The sequence below is a fragment of the Protobothrops mucrosquamatus genome, unplaced genomic scaffold, assembly GCF_001527695.2.
Source record: "Protobothrops mucrosquamatus isolate PMUCROS unplaced genomic scaffold, P.Mucros_1.0 scaffold43, whole genome shotgun sequence".
NCBI classification, from domain to species: Eukaryota; Metazoa; Chordata; class Lepidosauria; order Squamata; family Viperidae; genus Protobothrops; species Protobothrops mucrosquamatus.
Genome location: NW_015386425.1, coordinates 389,246 through 407,257, shown reverse-complemented (window position 1 = coordinate 407,257; position 18,012 = coordinate 389,246). Strand labels below are relative to the sequence as shown.

Genomic DNA, 18,012 nt, shown 5'->3' with positions numbered 1-18,012 from the left:
GCTTGGATCTGCAAGTAAACTATGCCAGTATATTATGACATCCTAAGATCTTGGGAAGAACCTGATGCATATTGAGGTCAACACCAGCTAAAGAACTAGAAGATGTGACTTTGTTATAAACATACATAATAATAACAACAGAACAGAAGAGAAGAGAAAGAACTAGAAAAAAATCACAAAAAACAAAGACCTGCAAATAGAAGTACAACAATTGTGGCAAAAGAAAATGAAGACAGTATTAATAGTAATAGATGCCTAGGCTGCAATGCCAAAACATCTGGAACACCACTTGAACACTCAATTTGCATTGACAAAATAAGTAAATTGTAAAGGGCAGCTTTACTTGGAGCATATCCTGCCAGGATATCTTTAACACCATCAAGCATCAACATCTGCCTATCTTAGGTCCTTGGAAATAACTTAATATATGGATTCAAATTCCAAATCCAGTATAAACATTTGGTTGTGTGACAAATCATCATCATCATCATCATCATCACCATCATCAACAACAACATTATCATCATCATCATCATCATCATCATTCCTTTAACCCCATCAAATAAGAACATCAGCCTATCACAGGTCTTTGAGAAAGACTCAATGGGTGGATAAAAATGCCAAATCCAGTCTAAACTGGTTGATGATGTGACAAACCATAATAATAATGTCACATTACAGAAAACACACTTATTAAGATAGATTTAGTAAGTTTTTTTTTCTATTATTAGCACAGCACCAGCAGATAGCAATAAAATATACCTAACAGATATGCAGAGAGGATACCAAATCACTGGTCCTGTAGTGTTATATTCTGAAGAAAACCTTATATCATGTCTAAAACCTATGCACCACTAAGTTAATATACCATACTTGCCTGTTAAGACTTTGGTATGCAGCTGTAGAGGAATGGGTAATGCATAAGTACCTACTTTGTCATTATTCTCTTGAACTACTTTTATCTATATTCCTCGTTATTGAGCAAAAAGTCTGGAACAGGAAATTTTGCATAGCTTGAATCACAATAATAGAATGGTAAAGTTTGGAAAGCAAGAATTATGTAACAACTAGTAAGACTGATCCTTGTAATTACGGGAGAGAAGAATAACCAGTAGGAGGTGAAGTATAGCATTGATGCTCATCCTGGTTGTTGCTGACCTATTTTTGCTTCTTTCTAATCAGGAGAAGAAATTTGTTTAAGATTTCTGTGTCAAAAATAGGGAAGAATGAGAAAAAGTGCTGCTGTCCTTGATTGTGATAAGAAGAAAAATTGACATCCTCTTTGAAAAGGGAAGATAAGTAGCAGTCATACAGATAGCAAATCAGTTATAAACATTTACTCATTTTACGGTACAGTAACATAAGGACTGGAGATTCCATTTCAAAACAATCATTGCCTCAAACATCCAAAGACCAAGAAATGTTCTTGTAATACTCTACTGTGGTCATGTAGCAATCAAAACCACAAAGGACTCTATTCAGCAGCATTAGCTGAATCAGAGATCCAGCCAAAACAAAAAGATTGGCCTGCTGAATGCGTACATGCTGTCAAATTTAGTTTATCAGCCTCACAGTTATTACAATTTATTCTGTTGTTTGAGCTTAAAATGTCACCTGGAATATATTAATATGGTACTACTTCTGATAAGGGCACATTAAAGGTTATAGAAATAATATATTATCAGAGACTAAGCGTGTATATCACTAGATGTGCATTCTTTATCAGTAACGGTTCATTTATGAAATATATGTGATCATATTACCTAAAGTGCTTCTTAAGAAGTGTGTATGTGTACACACATGCATGTCTGTGAATACTCTGATAAGCTTTGTGAATGATGCATTCCAATTAGAATAGAATAGACCTGGAAGGGACCATGGAGGTCTTCAAGTCCAGTCCCCTGCTCAAGCAGGAGAACCTATACCATTTCAGACAAGGACTGTCTAGTCTCTTAAAAATCTCCAGTGTTGGAGCGCCCATGATTTCTGAAGACAAGCTGTTTCACTGGTTAATTGTCCTCACTTCAGGCAGAAATCTAGAGGTAGGAATGGAGGTAGCAACTAGGGCTGAATTAGCCCATCCAGGAGCATTTTGTTTTGATCTCTGTCTAGCAATTCAGAAGTTAGGTGTAATCACTGGCAGGTAAAATCTATCTGACATGCTAATGAGAAATCCAAGATGGGGCTCTTGATCAAAAGTCTTCAAATATTTCATTAAAGAATCCAGAAATAAGCAGTTGCATTTTTTTGTTCTCTATTGCCCACTTCTCAGTTTCTCACTAACAAGATAATGTACAAAGTATTGTCAAGTGCTTGTTCTGCACTGCCCTTAACATGAACTTGCATTAATATCTAATAAGTCGGCTGCAGAGCTCCAAGAGTCAGTCTATATTTATTGTTGAGTCTGGAATGCTGCCTTGGTTAACAGTCTTTCTTTAATTCTTCTTTCCCTAATTCCAACAAAAAGAGCCATATGATTAACAACTTTTGTAGACCAAATATTCATTATATTGTCAATTCATAAATGGCAACCCTATTATTTTCTGGGAAATAATAGTGGGTTCAGTGGGTCTCACTTTTTGTCAAATATTTATAGGATTGGCCTGCCAGAATATGAGAATAATAAAATTCACTGAGAAATCTGATAATTGGAGTAGGAATCATATTTTAATACACAAAATTCTTAAAGTAAATATAAAGAGAATAGAATATGCTAGAATATGAGAGTAATAAAATTCACTGAGAAATCTGATACTTAATTGGAGCAGGATTCATATTCTAATACAGAAAATTCTTAAAGTAAATATAAAGAGAAAACCAGAGACATTTCTTTTGGGTTTAACAGAAAAAGACTTGGGGAAAAATGTGGAATTTTGATATTATATATATTGACAGCAGCAAGACTACTCTACACACAGAAATGGAAGGACATTTCAGTCCCAACAATGGATGAGTGGCTGCAAAAGTTGATGGAGTTAGCAGAGATGGCTAAATTGACTGCTTTGATCAAAGAAAAAAAATACAAATACTTTTATTTCTACTTGGACATTGCTTCTGGACTTTGTGCTTGAAGTGGAAAAGAAATGAAATTTGATTTTGGGCTTTACCGATTAAATATGTATATAACTAGAAATGGCTAGTTTAAACTATTATGTAAAAGTAAAAAGTTGAGGTATGATGTTAATGTCTTATTCTACTGCGCCTAAGGGAGTTAGAAGTCAACTCCTTTTCTTTCTTTCTCTCCTTCTTTTCCTCACTTTTCCCTTCCCCATTTTTCCTATTATTTGTTTTTGTACATTTTTTGTATGTTATATCATAAACTAATACAACTGTAGAAAAAAATTAAAAAAAGAAAAAAGAAAAAAAGAAATGAGAAACCGGATACTTAATTGAACAAATAAACTCACCAGCTTTCTCAGTCCGGTGTTTTGGACTCTCTTGTCCTGGAAGGCATGGGCAAGGCCCTTCACATCGAGCCACAATGTTTTTGCCAGATGTGCAGGCATGAAACTCCAACTTGCACTGTAAACACAACAAAACAAACACAATTTATTTGATGCAAAATTGGACACAGATATGGAAATAAACATTGTCATCAGAACAGAATCTTGAGAGTAAGTTTTTGTGGTCTGAGTTTCAACTTACTTGCTCTGCTTATTGATGCTTTTTGCTGTGTCCGTGTAACACCAATACTCTGAGAGTGCCATTGGCTCCCAATTGCACCTGAGTGCAGTTCAAGGTACTATTATTTTCTCTAAGCCCTGCATGGCATAGAGTTTGGTTACTTGAAAGTATCTGAGCATCTGCCCTCCACACATGCTCTAATAGAAAAGGTTTACTCCGGGTCCCTTCCACTAAAAGATTTCATCTTGTGGGAACCAGGGTGCATGCCTTCTCTCTTATAGAACAATCTTCCTCTTAACATATAAAGGCTGTCAAGACCTGGCTCTTTCCCTAAGACATGATGCTTGGTATCCTGATTGGATGATGATGGTACTGCTGTTTAAGTCATCATCTACTTTTGTTAATATTGTTTGTAAGTATATGCATTATAATTTTATATTCTTTTCATTAGACTCTGTCACCTTGGTTGAGTTGGAGCGCTATATAAATGTTTTAAGTAAGTAAACGAATATGTAAGTCAATAAGTTTGGTTTTAAGAGGCTATTCAGATTCACAATCCAAAATGTAGGCAAAGAACAGAATACACATACTTATTTAGTAAAAAGTTGAAATAAATCTGAATTGAATTAATTACAATTAGTTAGATTTAATTAGTCTTTTCTTAAACATTTAGAAATCACAGTCCATCAACAAGTTTTGAAAAGACTCTTAAAGACCTGCTCACCTTGGATGACTGCATGAACCCCACAGCTATTGGTTTTAATCTTCTTCCCTATATAAAAACTTCTTACAAGCTTTGTATTAATATCCCCCACAACAAATGACATAAATTAGCCAGTTTTAGAGGAAAAGCATAGGTTAGAAAACTATCTGTGAAAATGAATAATTTAGTCATTTTAAAGCACGTCTATTTGAATTCCTAAACAAGATTCTATCTCTTATGGATAGTACTGAAGCCATGCTTACAACTGTTGTGCGGGAACCAAAGCAAGGTAACTACATGAGATAAATCAATCATTAAACCAGTGAAGCACACCATGTGTTTTGTAAAATTATGTTTTTGCTTTCTATTCTACTACAATAAAAAAGCAGAGTGAATGAAGCAGAATGTTGCTGTAAGATTAATGCCTCCTACTTTGAAAATGTCAGAAGTAGCTTGCTGCTGCTTGTGTGTATTTTTGTAAATGAATTCACCTCCCCAGGCTTTAATCTGGTAGCAGGAGACCATTTATTCTTGACAACATTCTGTCACAATGATATTATCTCCTAGGTGCTTTCTGGACTTTAGAGGACTCTGCGGACCGCAAACTCCAGATGCTATTCTGTTCTTCAGTTTTAGAATATTTGTGGATACAGCCTGTTATCTGCTTGTGGATAAATTCAAAGGGCATTTGATGCTATTTACTTTTTCTATACACGTGTAAGAACCACATGTAAATCCCATATGCGAAATGTGGCATTGTGGGTACTAGGATTTCAGTCAAAAGAGGACGATAATTTAAATTATAAAATGCTAATGGCTGACAGATATTCTGAAAATGCTATGATTTGTCTTTTTGATTTGGTATGATCTTTTCCTGTTCTTGTTGTTCCTATTAAAATTGCATATATTGTTTTGTTAAAATATCTGTTGAAGTCTTTTTAATTGAAGCAGACTGGGTTCACAGTAGACATCATCTAGTATCTTGAATTACAGTCTCTTTGATTAATAATAATAATAATAATAATAATAATAATAATAATAATAATAATAATAATAATAATAATAATAATAATAATAATAATAAAAAAGTTGGAAGGGACCTTGGAGGTTATCTAGTCCAACCCCCTGCTCAGGCAGGAAACCCTATACCATTTCAGACAAATGGCTGTCCAGTCTCTTCTTAAAAACTTCCAGTGTTGGAGCATTCACCACTTCTGGAGGCAGGTTGTTCCACTGGTTTCCATCCATTGCTTCTTGTCCTGCCTTCAGGCGCTTTGGAAAATAGCTTGACTCCCTCTTCTTTGTGGTAGCCCCTGAGATATTGGAATACTGCTATCATGCCTCCCCTTGTCCTTCTCTTCATTAAACTAGACATACCCAATTCCATCAACCTTTCCTTATATGCTTTAGCCTCCAGTCCCCTAATCATCTTTGTTGCTCTTCTCTGTACTCTTTCTAGAGTCTCAACATCTTTCTTACATCGTGGTGACCAAAACTGGATGCAGTATTCCAAGTGTGGCCTTACCAAGGCATTGTAAAGTGATATTAATACTTCACGTGATCTTGATTCTATCCCTCTATTAATGCAGCCCAGCACTGTGTTGGCCTTTTTGGCAGCTGCAGCACACTGCTGGCTCATATTTAAGTGATTGTCCACTAGGACTTCAAGGTCCCTCTCACAGTTACTACTATTGAGCAAGGTAGCCCCTATATTATACCTGTACATTTGGTTTTTCTTGCCTAAATGTAGAACCTTACTTTTTTCACCATTGAATTTCATTTTGTTAGATAGCGCCCAGTGTTCAAATCTGTCCAGATCCTCCTGTATACTAAGCCTGTCTTCTGGAGTGTTGGCTATTCCTGCCAGCTTGGTGTCATCTGCAAATTTGATGATTTCCCCATCTATCCCCTCGTCCAAATCATTGATGAAGATGTTGAATAGCACTGGGCCCAGAACAGAGCCCTGGGGGACCCCACTACACATTTCCCTCCATGTAGATGTGGTTCAATTGAGGACCATATGCTGAGTATGGCCAGTCAGCCAGCTACGGATCCATCTGGTGGTGATGCTGTCTAACCCACATTTTTCTATCTTATCAAGTAGTAGGTTGTGATCTACTTTATCAAATGCCTTACTGAAGTCCAAGTAAATTATATCCACAGCATTCCTCTGATCCACCAATTTTGTCACTTGATCAAAGAATGCAATAAGATTTGTCTAGCATGATCTGTTTTTGACAAACCCATGTTGGCTTTTAGTAATGACTTTGTTTGCCTGTAGGTGTTCGCTGATTCGTTGTTTGATTATCTTTTCCAGAATCTTCCCAGGTATTGAGGTCAGGCTGATAGGTCTGTAATTTCCTGGGTCCATTTTTTTTCCTTTTTTGAAGATGGGAACTACATCAGCTCTTTTCCAGTCCTCCGGTAGTTTCCCAGTGCTCCAGGATCTTTGATGTGCCAGTAAGCTCCTGTAGAAAACCGCTGGCTCTGTAGTTTTAAAATTGTCTGGATTTGCTTATTCTACAGTCATGGCTTTAGATAGTAAAATATACAGAGCTAATTCTAAATGTTCCTTTTTGCGTGGAATGGCTAATGGCAGCTTTATAAAAAAACATCTCTGGAGGAAGGAGAAGTTTTCAAAGGAGATTATGCCATCACAAGCTGCAGTTTCAAACAAACTTCCTACCCAAGCTACCCCACAGCTTTGTCACCAGGAGTGAGAATTCAGCCAGGAGGTAGACGTTTCCAGCACTTATTCTATTAGAACATCTTGTTTAGCCAATAAACACGAAAAAAAAAGGTTAGGATCCTAGCTTGATTTACATCTATTTTCAGAGTACTAATTCAGTGCAAGCGAATTCTCAACCAAATTTAAAGTTCTATAGCAAAGTCAGATAATTGTGTGGAAAGTGAATGTGTGGTCACCAGTATTATCTCATTGTTTTAATTCTCCATGAATATATCCACTGAACAGGCTGTAAGCAAATACTACACATTAGATTTTAATAGTTTGAACACCAACCACTAGAGTTCAGAATATAGAAACACACCATTTTAAAGCTAATAGTGTCTTACTGAAATCAAGTTCCAAAGTCATTTTCCCTGGAGGCAGCACTGGGACCCTATATAGGCCACAAAGCAAGTCATCCCAGCCGCTTGCCCATATTGTCAGCATTACCAGGAGCTCATTTCTGCCGTCTTTTCAGTGGCTCTTAGAAGTAACAAAAATGTCTCCTACCTAATGAGTGTACTCAATGTATTTTGTAAAGATGTGGTAAATTTCCTTTATTGTGGCAGCTTTCCTAATGTGTATAGTTTTCCTAGATGGTTAAGTGCTGGTAGCCTAAAGTATAAATATGAACCGAGACAGGAGTTTTTTTTAATGTGTATTCATTTACACAATAGTTAATAATGGTCTAATGTGTCAATCAACATTTGGTTACTTATAGAATTGGTAATTCTAGCCTAATCAGCTGTAAAATCTACTTCAGAGAGGCAAATAATACCCACTCTAGAAAACAAATGTAACACACACATTTCCCAGATGGCTAAACACATATCATACAGTAAATGCTGAATGTCATTTAGGTGGTCTTGGCCACCACTACTGGCAGATTTAATGTCAATTAATATTATTAACAGTGATTCATATTCAGCCAGAGAATTCTGCTGTTCATTAGATCAGTTATTAATAAGGATAATTCTAGTTGTATGGGTTTCTCCTTTCAAGAAATGACATGAAGTTGACTGGATAAATGTTTCTTTTCTTTGCAAAAAGGTAAATTCAGCTTCATTGATAACAATAAGGAACCAAGAGCACATAAATTGCTGAGACTAATTAATTTACCCTATTTGCCGGTCATTATGCCACAAAAATAATCAAGAAATCTGGACATAAGACAGTTAAAATTGATGAAACTATTACAGAAATAAAGTAGAAGGGTATCAACTAAAACTCTGGGATCAAGAAATTCAGTAAGAGAAGCATCAAAACCTATATGTTTAAGGTTGTTTGCTACTCAAATAACTCATGTTAAATTCATTTTTAAATCTTCTTGCTTTGAAATAGCAGGTAACAAATAAGTGAAACAGCACTAGCTTTTTTAAAAAATATTCGTCCTTGTGAGTATATTTTTAAAAAAGTGGTTTTTAAAAAAATCTGCAGCTTTTTAAAAAGCTAGCTGTCTTATTTCCTATGGTGATGTATTCTATAAAAACCACCAAACCACATTGAAAGCGTAAACACCATAATAGAAAGATTTATAATGATAAGCCCATAGGATGTTAGCAGACAATGCTTCAATACAAATCAACAAAATCTCTTCTCCAAGGAATGCCTGAATCTCTAGGAGAAAAAAGGTTAGAGAGAAAAACATCCAAACATAGTTATCCCTTATTTCAAAATATATATTTTTATTGATCAGATATGAGGAAAACATCATTACTTTTTAAGAGATGACAACTATAAAAAGCAGAAATATATCCAGAGAAAGAAATTATGGGGACTTCCGGTTTGGCGTTCGACGAGATGGGTGGAAGAAGCCAGGGCTCCGGCTTCTTAGCCCGATTTTGTTCTGCCCGGTGACCCCAAGGGGTCAGAAAGTTGCCCTGGAGGGGCAACAAAGGAGGAGGGATGCCTCAGGAGTCCGGACCAGACAAAGGTCGGTCCAGACAGACTGAAGAAACCCTCTAAAAGGAATATTTCAAAATATTCCTGAAGACAGAGAAGAAAATATAGCAGTTGTGATTATAGATCTCCTGGCAGAGGCTTTGAAAGCAGACAGAGCAGAGATGCAAATGGAGAGAGATAAAATATTTTGAATGAATTCAAGCTATGCAAGAAAATACAAACTACCCAGAGAAGTCCATGTGAGATTTATAAAGAAAACAACAAGAGATGAAATACTGAGAAAAGTTAGAGATGAGCCATTACACTACAAAAATAAAGAAATTGTGGTCTTAAAGCAGAGAGAGTAAGAGATACTTGAATATCATCTTTTAACTACAAAGCTATCGTAAAAGGCATACATTTCAGATGGTTAATTGCAGAAGGGATTTTAATCAACTGGAATAATACAAGATACCGATTGGATTCAGTTTGGAAAGAAACTGAGCATTTTTAAATGAAGGAGTGCAACATCAACAAGATGAGAGAAAAGATCAGAAACAAATAGAAGAAGCAACTGAAGAAGCAATGATACAAATAGGAGAACAGAAAGAGAAATCTGATCAAGAGAGTGAAGGAATTGCTAGAGAACAGAGGATCACTAGATCGACTAGCTCTAAATATAAATAACTGAAATGGAGAAAGAAAACAGATTTTTTCAGTGAATATAAATGGACTAAACTCCCCATCAAAAAGAAACAAAATTTTTAGAAAACTACAGAAATTAAATATAGATATAATTTGTTTGCAGGAGACACATATAAAAAACCAACATTATAAGCTGTTGGAATACCCCCAAATTGGGAAACTTTATCATGCATCAGCACAACAGAAAAAAGAGGTGTTTGCTGTATATATTAAAGAGGCAATAGATTCTAAAATGATTTATTCAGATGAAGAAGGAAGAATTGTGATGGTAGAAATATACTTACATCAAAAACAAACACTGTTAGTAGTAATCTATGCACCAAATAATAACAAGGAAGAATTCTATCAAAATCTCCATAGAAAAATAATAGAAATGGAGTACCAAAATATTTGTTTAGTAGGAGACTTTAATGTGATAGTGGATGGGACATTAGACTATAAAAGTAGTAAAACAGGAAAAACTGGAAGAAGAAGATTACCTAATACCTTTTTAATATGATAGAAGAAATTGGAGTACAAGATGTTTGGAGGGAAATTAATCCAAGAAAATTACAATATACATTTTATTCAAGAAGTCAAAAATCCTGGTCTAGAATCAATATGATCTGGATGATATCTGAACTGAGGATAAATATGCAGGAAATTGAGATAGAACCAGGTATATGGGCAGACCGTAACCTTTTAAAAGTGATGTGGACAGGAATACAAAAAAAAATCAAGATGGACTTTGAATCAATCTATATTAAAAGAAAGATAATTTATAGAACTAGCAAAAAAAGAAATGGAGTTTTTCTTCAAAGAAAATAAAAAAGAAGATACAACATTACAAAATGTATGGGATACAGCCAAAGCATACTTTAGAGATATAGCTATAGCATACATGGCAAAAAAACCAAACAAACAGAAAAGACAGCAGTATGTACTATTAAAAGAAAAATTTGGAAAACTAGACTCAGAACTGCAAATGAATCTGCAAAAGAAGATTCTGAAAAGAGAAATGGAAACAATAAAACACAAACTAAATCTATTGGTTTCAGAAAAATTGGCACAGCAAATAAAAAGAGCAAAACAATTTTTTTTGAAAATGCAAATAAACGAGGTAGATGGTTATCTTATAAACTTAAAAAACAGAAGGAGAAGAAAATGATAAATAATTTAGTAGATGAAAAAGGTTGCCTACAATTTAAAAATGAAGAAATAAAAAAGATAATTAAAGAATATTACAAGAAACTGTATGACATAGAAGAAATTTCAAGAGAGAGAATGATCCAATATTTGGAAGAAAATAGCCCTCCAAAAATTCCAGAAACCTATAAGACTATGTTAGAGGAAAAAATAACAATGATGGAAATAAGAAGACAAAAAAAAACCGCGAAAACACCGGGGCCAGATGGACTACCGGCGGAGTTATATAAAGCTTTACAAGATATACTAAGTGAACCACTGAAAGATGTTTGCAATGAACTTTTGTTGGAGGCTAAACTCCCAACCACATGGATAGAAGCAAATATTACCTTAATTCCAAAAGAAGACTCAGATTTGACACAGATAAAAAATTATAGATCGATATCGTTACTGAATGTGGATTATAAAATTTTTACTTTAATAATGGCAGAGAGACTGAAAAGATACTTAACTGAATTTATACATTCAGACCAAAATGGCTTTTTGTCAAAGAGACAAATTAAAAATAACTTAAGAGTGATAATGGACATATTAGAATATTATAAATTACATCCAGGGAAACAACTGGCACTAATATTTCTAGATGCCAAAAAGGCATTTGACAATGTTTCCTGGGAATTTATGATTCAACAATTACAAATAATGGACTTTGGACAGAACTTTACAAACATGATAAAAACAATATATAATAAACAAATAGCAAAGGTGATTGAGAATGGAGACTATACTGAAAACTTTGAGATAAGAAAAGGTACAAGGCAAGGATGCCCATTATCTCCATTATTATTTATTTTTACTCTGGAAGTTTTAAATAGAAATATTAGACAAGATATAGAAATTAAAGGGCTAGAAATAAAAGGCGAAACATATAAATTACAAGCATTTGCTGATGATTTGGTATTTATTTTAGAAGAACCTTTGGAGATGATTCCTAAACTATTGGAAAAAATAGAACAATATGGAGAAATGGCAGGACTGAAAATAAACAGAGAAAAAGCCAAAGTAATAGTTAAAAACCTTACAGATAAACAAAAAAAAAATGTTGGAAAAAACAGAATTGCAGATAGTTAAAAAGGTCAAATATCTGGGAATACATTTAACAGCAAGATGTTCAACGATAAAAGAAGATAATTACATGAAACTATTGAATCAAATAAAACTGGATCTGGAAAAATGGAAAAACTTGCAATTGTCAATACTAGGAAGAATTGCTACAGTGAAAATGAACATACTACCGAAAATCTTATTCTTATTTCAAACAATACCTATAAAACTTGAGAAAAAATTCTTTGAAGACTTAAATTCACTAATTTTGAAATTTCTTTGACAAGGAAAGAAAGCTAGAATTAAGATGAAAATGTTACAAGATGCCAAGGAAAATGGAGGATTTTGTCTACCTGAGTGGGTTTTATATTATCAAGCATCTGTATTAACATGGGTAAAAGAATGGATAACTCTTAGAAATAAAAGGCTGTTATATCTGGAGGGGCATGATTTACAACAACAACAACAACAACAATAATAATAAAGTTGGAAGGGACCTTGGAGGTCATCTAGTCCAACCCCCTGCTTAGGCAGGAAACCCTATACTATTTCGGACAAATGGCTGTCCAGTCTCTTCTTAAAAACTTCCAGTGTTGGAGCATTCACCGCTTCTGGAGGCAGGTTGTTCCACTGGTTAATTGTTCTAACTGTCAGGAAGTTTCTCCTTAGTTCTAGGTTGCTTCTCTCCTTGCTTAGTTTCCACCCGTTGCTTCTTGTCCTGCCTTCAGGCGCCTTGGAAAATAGCTTGACTCCCTCTTCTTTGTGGTAGCCCCTGAGATATTGGAACACTGCTATCATGTCACCCCCTCGTCCTTCTCTTCATTAAACTAGTCATACCCAATTCCAGCAGTCGTTCCTTACATGCTTTAGCCTCCAGTCCCCTAATCATCTTTGTTGCTCTTCTCTGTACTCTTTCTAGAGTCTCAGCATCTTTTTTGCATTGCGGTGACCAAAACTGGATGCAGTATTCCAAGTGTGGCCTTATCAAGGCATTGTAAAGTGGTATTAACACTTCACATGATATTGATTCTATCCCTCTGTTAGCACTGTGTTGGCCTTTTTGGCAGCTGCAGCACACTGCTGGCTCACATTTAGGTGATTGTCCACTAGGACTCCGAGGTCCCTCTCACAGTTACTGCTATTGAGCAAGGTACCCCCTATACTATACCTGTGCATTTGGTTTTTCTTGCCTAAATGTAGAACCTTACTTTTTTCACCATTGAATTGGGGTGGCACACTTTTTTATGGTATGGGAAAAACATAAATATTTCCAAAATCATTATATAAGAAATGCATTATTAACAACATGGGAAAAAAAATCTAAAATATATTTGAAAATTCTAGGGTGTTTGTCAACAATGTAAGCATTTGTACACTCAAATTTAGTGAACTTTGAAAAAAATTGGACATATAGAGATATTCTAAACTCTGAAATGAATTTAAAATCTAAACAAGATATGGAAAATCAGGGTATCAATCTATCATGGTGTGCATTGTTAACTTCTGATAAGAAACTAATTAAGAAAATGTATAATTTTCTATTAACTTTGAAAATGGAAAGCGAACAAGTTAAAGAAACAATGATAACATGGGCAAAATTTTTTGGATATAATATAGAATTAGAAAAATGGCAAAATCTATGGGAAAGAAATTACAAACCGACAATGCCAACTTCTTACAAAGAAAACGTATGTAAAATGTTCTATAGATGGCACTTGCCACCAGCAAGATTAGCAAAAATGTTTAAAAACATGTCAGATAGATGTTGGAAATGTAAACATAAGTCAGGCATGCATTATCATGTTTGGTGGACATGTGACAAAGTAAAGAATTATTGGAAAAAGATACACACCTGGCTAGAAAAGATGTTGGGAGAACATGTAGACTTTAAACCTGAACTTTTTTTATTAGGTATAATGCCAGAAAAGACTAACAAACAAAGCGTATATTTGATTTTGCATGTCACAACAGCAGCAAGAATTATATTTGCGCAATACTGGAAAAATGAAGGAATACCATCAGATGAAGCAACAACAGCAACAACAATCATCAAAGCAGCATTGGGTAAAAATTTTTAGAAGGATGTACACAAACCACAAATCCATATAGATTACCTACTAATTTTTATTGCTCACCATTGTTTTATAAAGCAGTAATTACATTACAAAAATGTCGCCGCTCACCATTTTAATGAAAATCAGAACTATATCAGTGGATTAACTCTTGAGTCCACCAGTGCATTGTATGAAAAAGATTTGTTTTGTTTTTTTTAATCAAACTGAAATGTAACAAATCAGTGGAACGTTTGAAGCTTAGGCGATTATTCTGTGTGAGAAAATGAAGAGCTTAGACTTTTCAGTGCTCCATTATAATTCATTTTTTAATTTCAAAGTTCACTTTAAGCAGAGGCAGACAACATATTTTAAATCAATTTATGGATTTATTTCTGTACCAGCATATTGTGAAGTACCTCTGTACCGCAACTAATCAGACTCATCGTGTTTTTCTCCTTCACACAGAAGGAGTGATGTAGACAAAGCAGCCTAATTAGCAAGAGGAATGGCCACAAAGAAACACTCACAAACTGTAGAAAAACCTGGTCAAGAAAGATGGGAAAACTAACATTGACCTCCTATGCAATACTCTAAAGCCCAAGGTTTGGGATTCTTTGAGAATGCCAAATCCTACAAAATTTGATTAATCCCTCCTTTGAGGTCTCATGTTATCCTTAGTAAGAACACCAAAATTATGTATTATGTCTGTTATGTATGAGTGCCAAAACTGAGAAAGGTTTCAGTGTTCTTCTGGGATGTTGATGTTTGTTAGATATTTTGAAATTATATTTTATTTATTTTGGGTTTTTTCAAACATTGACTAATTATTGAATGGCAAGATACAAATGGAGTTCATATGCAATTACATACATATACTTTATGCTTCTATATTCCAATTAGCAGAATTTGAGTTCCCAAGGAATGTTCAATTTAATACGACCAGAAACTCCTTTTAGACTTCTTATTTAATACAACAATCTGTCTGTCTGTCTGTCTGTCTGTCTGTCTGTCTGTCTGTCTGTCTGTCTGTCTTTCTGTCTCTGTCTCTCTCTCTCTCTCATCAGATGAGGGGAAGAGGTCAATCCTTTTATGAAAGGGTTGGATTACTGTTTTTAATATTTTTGTTGCTGCAACTGAGCTTTTGACATAAAGTTTAAAAAACTAATTTTGATTCTAGAATATATTTTCCCCTTTGGGAGGCTGCAAAGATTCTATTTACCTTACTATCTTCTTTTATGTCAGAATCTTCACAGATATTGTTCTTGTAGTTGAAGACGGAACATGAGGTTAATCAGGAAAAGACTTGCTTCTGTGCTGCTATTCTTTCAAACTAATCTTCTTCCTGTTTGTCTATTTTATTGATTTTTCTCAAATGTGGGTAGTTGGCAGAAACATTCAAAATTGGACTGTGGAAGAATACATGTTTCTGTCACTCTCTTCCAGGACAAAAATAATAAATTCTGAAGTAGTAAAACATACTTTTGCTACAGCAATCTTCCTAGTTTTCTTCACATTCATGCAGTCTTCAATGATAACTGAAACTACTATAGTAAACTGGCTTAAAATATTGCAAAAACCATGGTTTGTTCAATCATGATTTAATGCAGCATGATAATGATGCCACGCCAGTTTGATGTAGTGGCTAAAGTCTTGGCCTAGAAATCAGGAGAATTGTGAGTTTTAAACCTCCCTTATATATGAAAGCTGGCTGGGTAACTTTGGACCAGTCATTCTCTCTCAACTCAATTGACCTCATAGGGTTGTTGTGGGAAAATAGGAGGCAGAAGTATTAGGTATGTTTGTTGCCTTGATTTATATTTTAAAAGGCAGGATAAAATGTTTATAATAATAATAATAATAATAATCTGTCATTCATGGTTGGTCACACAGTCAGTTAGAAGTTTAGACTGGTTTTGGCATTTTTGTTCACCTACTATGTCCTTCCCAAGAACATGTGGATAGGCAGGTGTTGTTGTTCAATAATTTTAGAGTTACTGTCACAGAGATCTGCCATTTAAACCATAATTGGTGAGCTCTATCCAGACATGTTATCAAAACATTATGGTCTAGTGCAGGGGTAGGCAACCTTGGCTCTTTTATGACTCGTGGACTTCAACTCCCAGAATTCCTGAGCCAGCATGGCTGGCTCAGGAATTCTGGGAGTTGAAGTCCACGAGTCATAAAAAAGCCAAGGTTGCCTACCCCTGGTCTAGTGTAATGTGTGAATCTAAGTCAGATTTCTAATTTTGTTAAGCCATGCTTTACTTCACAATAATTAATTAACACAAAGGTAGGTTCACCTATGCTAAATCTGAGATGGGCCACCTTTTACAGCCAAGAGCTATACAACACTTTTTAGGAAGAAAAAAGAAATACTTCAGATAGATTAATTATTTAGAAAGTGGGATTATATCAGACAAAGATCTGTATTTGTTGATGGAACTTGATAATTATAATAATGCATATAATGTCTTGCATTTCCTTCCTCAAAACAGCAGCAGGCCTCTAATCTAATCTTACTTAAACAAGCCCTTAAAACCTGGTTGTTCCTCCAGCCCTTGGCTAGATGGTACATTGGACCTTTGTGGGATAATTAGTTGAATGGATGTTTTTTACCCCCTTAACTCCTTTTCCCTGCTTAGGCTATGTTGTTGTTTTATATTGTTTTTAAATTGTGAGCCATTCAGAATCATAATGGAGTCAGGCCTATAACTCAAATAAGGAAGATAGTAGGTAGGTATAATAATAACAACTCTCTTTCTTGTCCCCATCTTGACATGTAATTTCTTGCTCCATGTCTATGGAGATTTTTAATCATCCAGGTCATGGCTAACCCAAAGGTGCTTTTTCCAAAAGGCAACTGGGCTTTCTTGGTTTTTTTTTTCTTTTGAAAATGTTTTGCTTCTCATCCAAGAAGCTTCTTCAGTTTAACTAACTGGTAGGGAATGGAAGGATTTATGTTCTTTGCAGTCATCTGGTTGTTAGCACTTTGAGGGCAGGCCGTTACTTCTCTGAGTCACTGAGGCCACTTGTGGGTTTATATTTATCCTCAAGAGTCATTTGAATCAGAATGCAAATGAGTGTGGAACCTTCTTGGGACTGTTGACAAGACTGCTTTGTATACAAGAGATGGTGGTGGTATTGTATCCCTCCCCTTCTGTTGAGAAAGGTTTGTTCAATTTTAACATAAATGGCCTCTTTTAGCTCTCTTTCAAACTGTGGTCTTCTCTGCCCAGAATATGGACCTTGCTGTTTCAAAAGAATGTCTTTCAAATGTAGAGAGATTGATGAATCTTATCCTAATGAGTTTGTTCTCCTGTGTTGTGCCAGGCATTTGTGAAGTAGTTGTTGTATTTCCCCAATGTACAGGTCTCCACGTGTTTCACTGCATTGCACTGCATATACCACGTTGCTCTGTTTGTGTCTGGGTGTTCTGTTCTTGGGGTGGACAAGCTTCTGTCTTAATAAATTCCTGGATTTAAAGTATGAATGTATGTTGTGTTGATTGAAAATTCTCCTGAGCTTTTCCCTTCAAACCTTCAGCCCAGTGGTATTGGGTTCTCATTACTCCCAGTTTGTGCTCCTTTTCTCCCAAAGTTATCTTTTGTTTCCCAATCTCTAGCCCACAGGCAGGGGTTGAGAGAATTTGGAGGGAGAAGGATTTGCATACATCCCAAAGATCATGCTGATTCAAATGTCTGAGTCAGCATGAAGGGCTGGCAGGCAAGTTCCAAGAGTGAAAATGGAGGTGGAGTTTGCTTTTTATTCATTATTGGGGGACTGAATAATATAATGGACTGCTAATCTCTATTCTGTTAAATTGCTCATTTGAATACTTGCCCTTCCTCCCAACCTACTCATTAGAACATAATGCATTTTTAATTCTTTCAACTCATTGAGCAACAAAGATGATTAGGGGACTGGAGGCTAAAACATATAAGGAACGGTTGCTGGAATTGGGTATGTCTAGTTTAACAAAGAGAAGGACGAGGGGGGACATGATAGCAGTCTTCCAATATCTCAGGGGCTGCCACAAAGAAGAGGGAGTCAGGCTATTCTCCAAAGCGCTTGAAGGCAGGACAAGAAGT

General features: G+C 35.3%; 1 protein-coding gene across 1 annotated transcript in view; it reads right to left on the bottom strand.

The window, feature by feature from the left end:
- Positions 1-2,629: 2,629 nt before the first annotated feature.
- The window catches only part of LOC107283568 (testican-1-like), a 352,953-nt gene continuing 337,570 nt past the window's right edge, over positions 2,630-18,012 (bottom strand). Inside the window, exons 7-8 of the mRNA XM_015811500.1 lie at positions 3,408-3,522; positions 2,630-2,682 (exon numbers count right to left, since the gene is read on the bottom strand). Coding sequence (XP_015666986.1) covers positions 2,630-2,682; positions 3,408-3,522 — 168 coding nt within the window. The remainder of the gene's footprint in view (positions 2,683-3,407; positions 3,523-18,012) is intronic.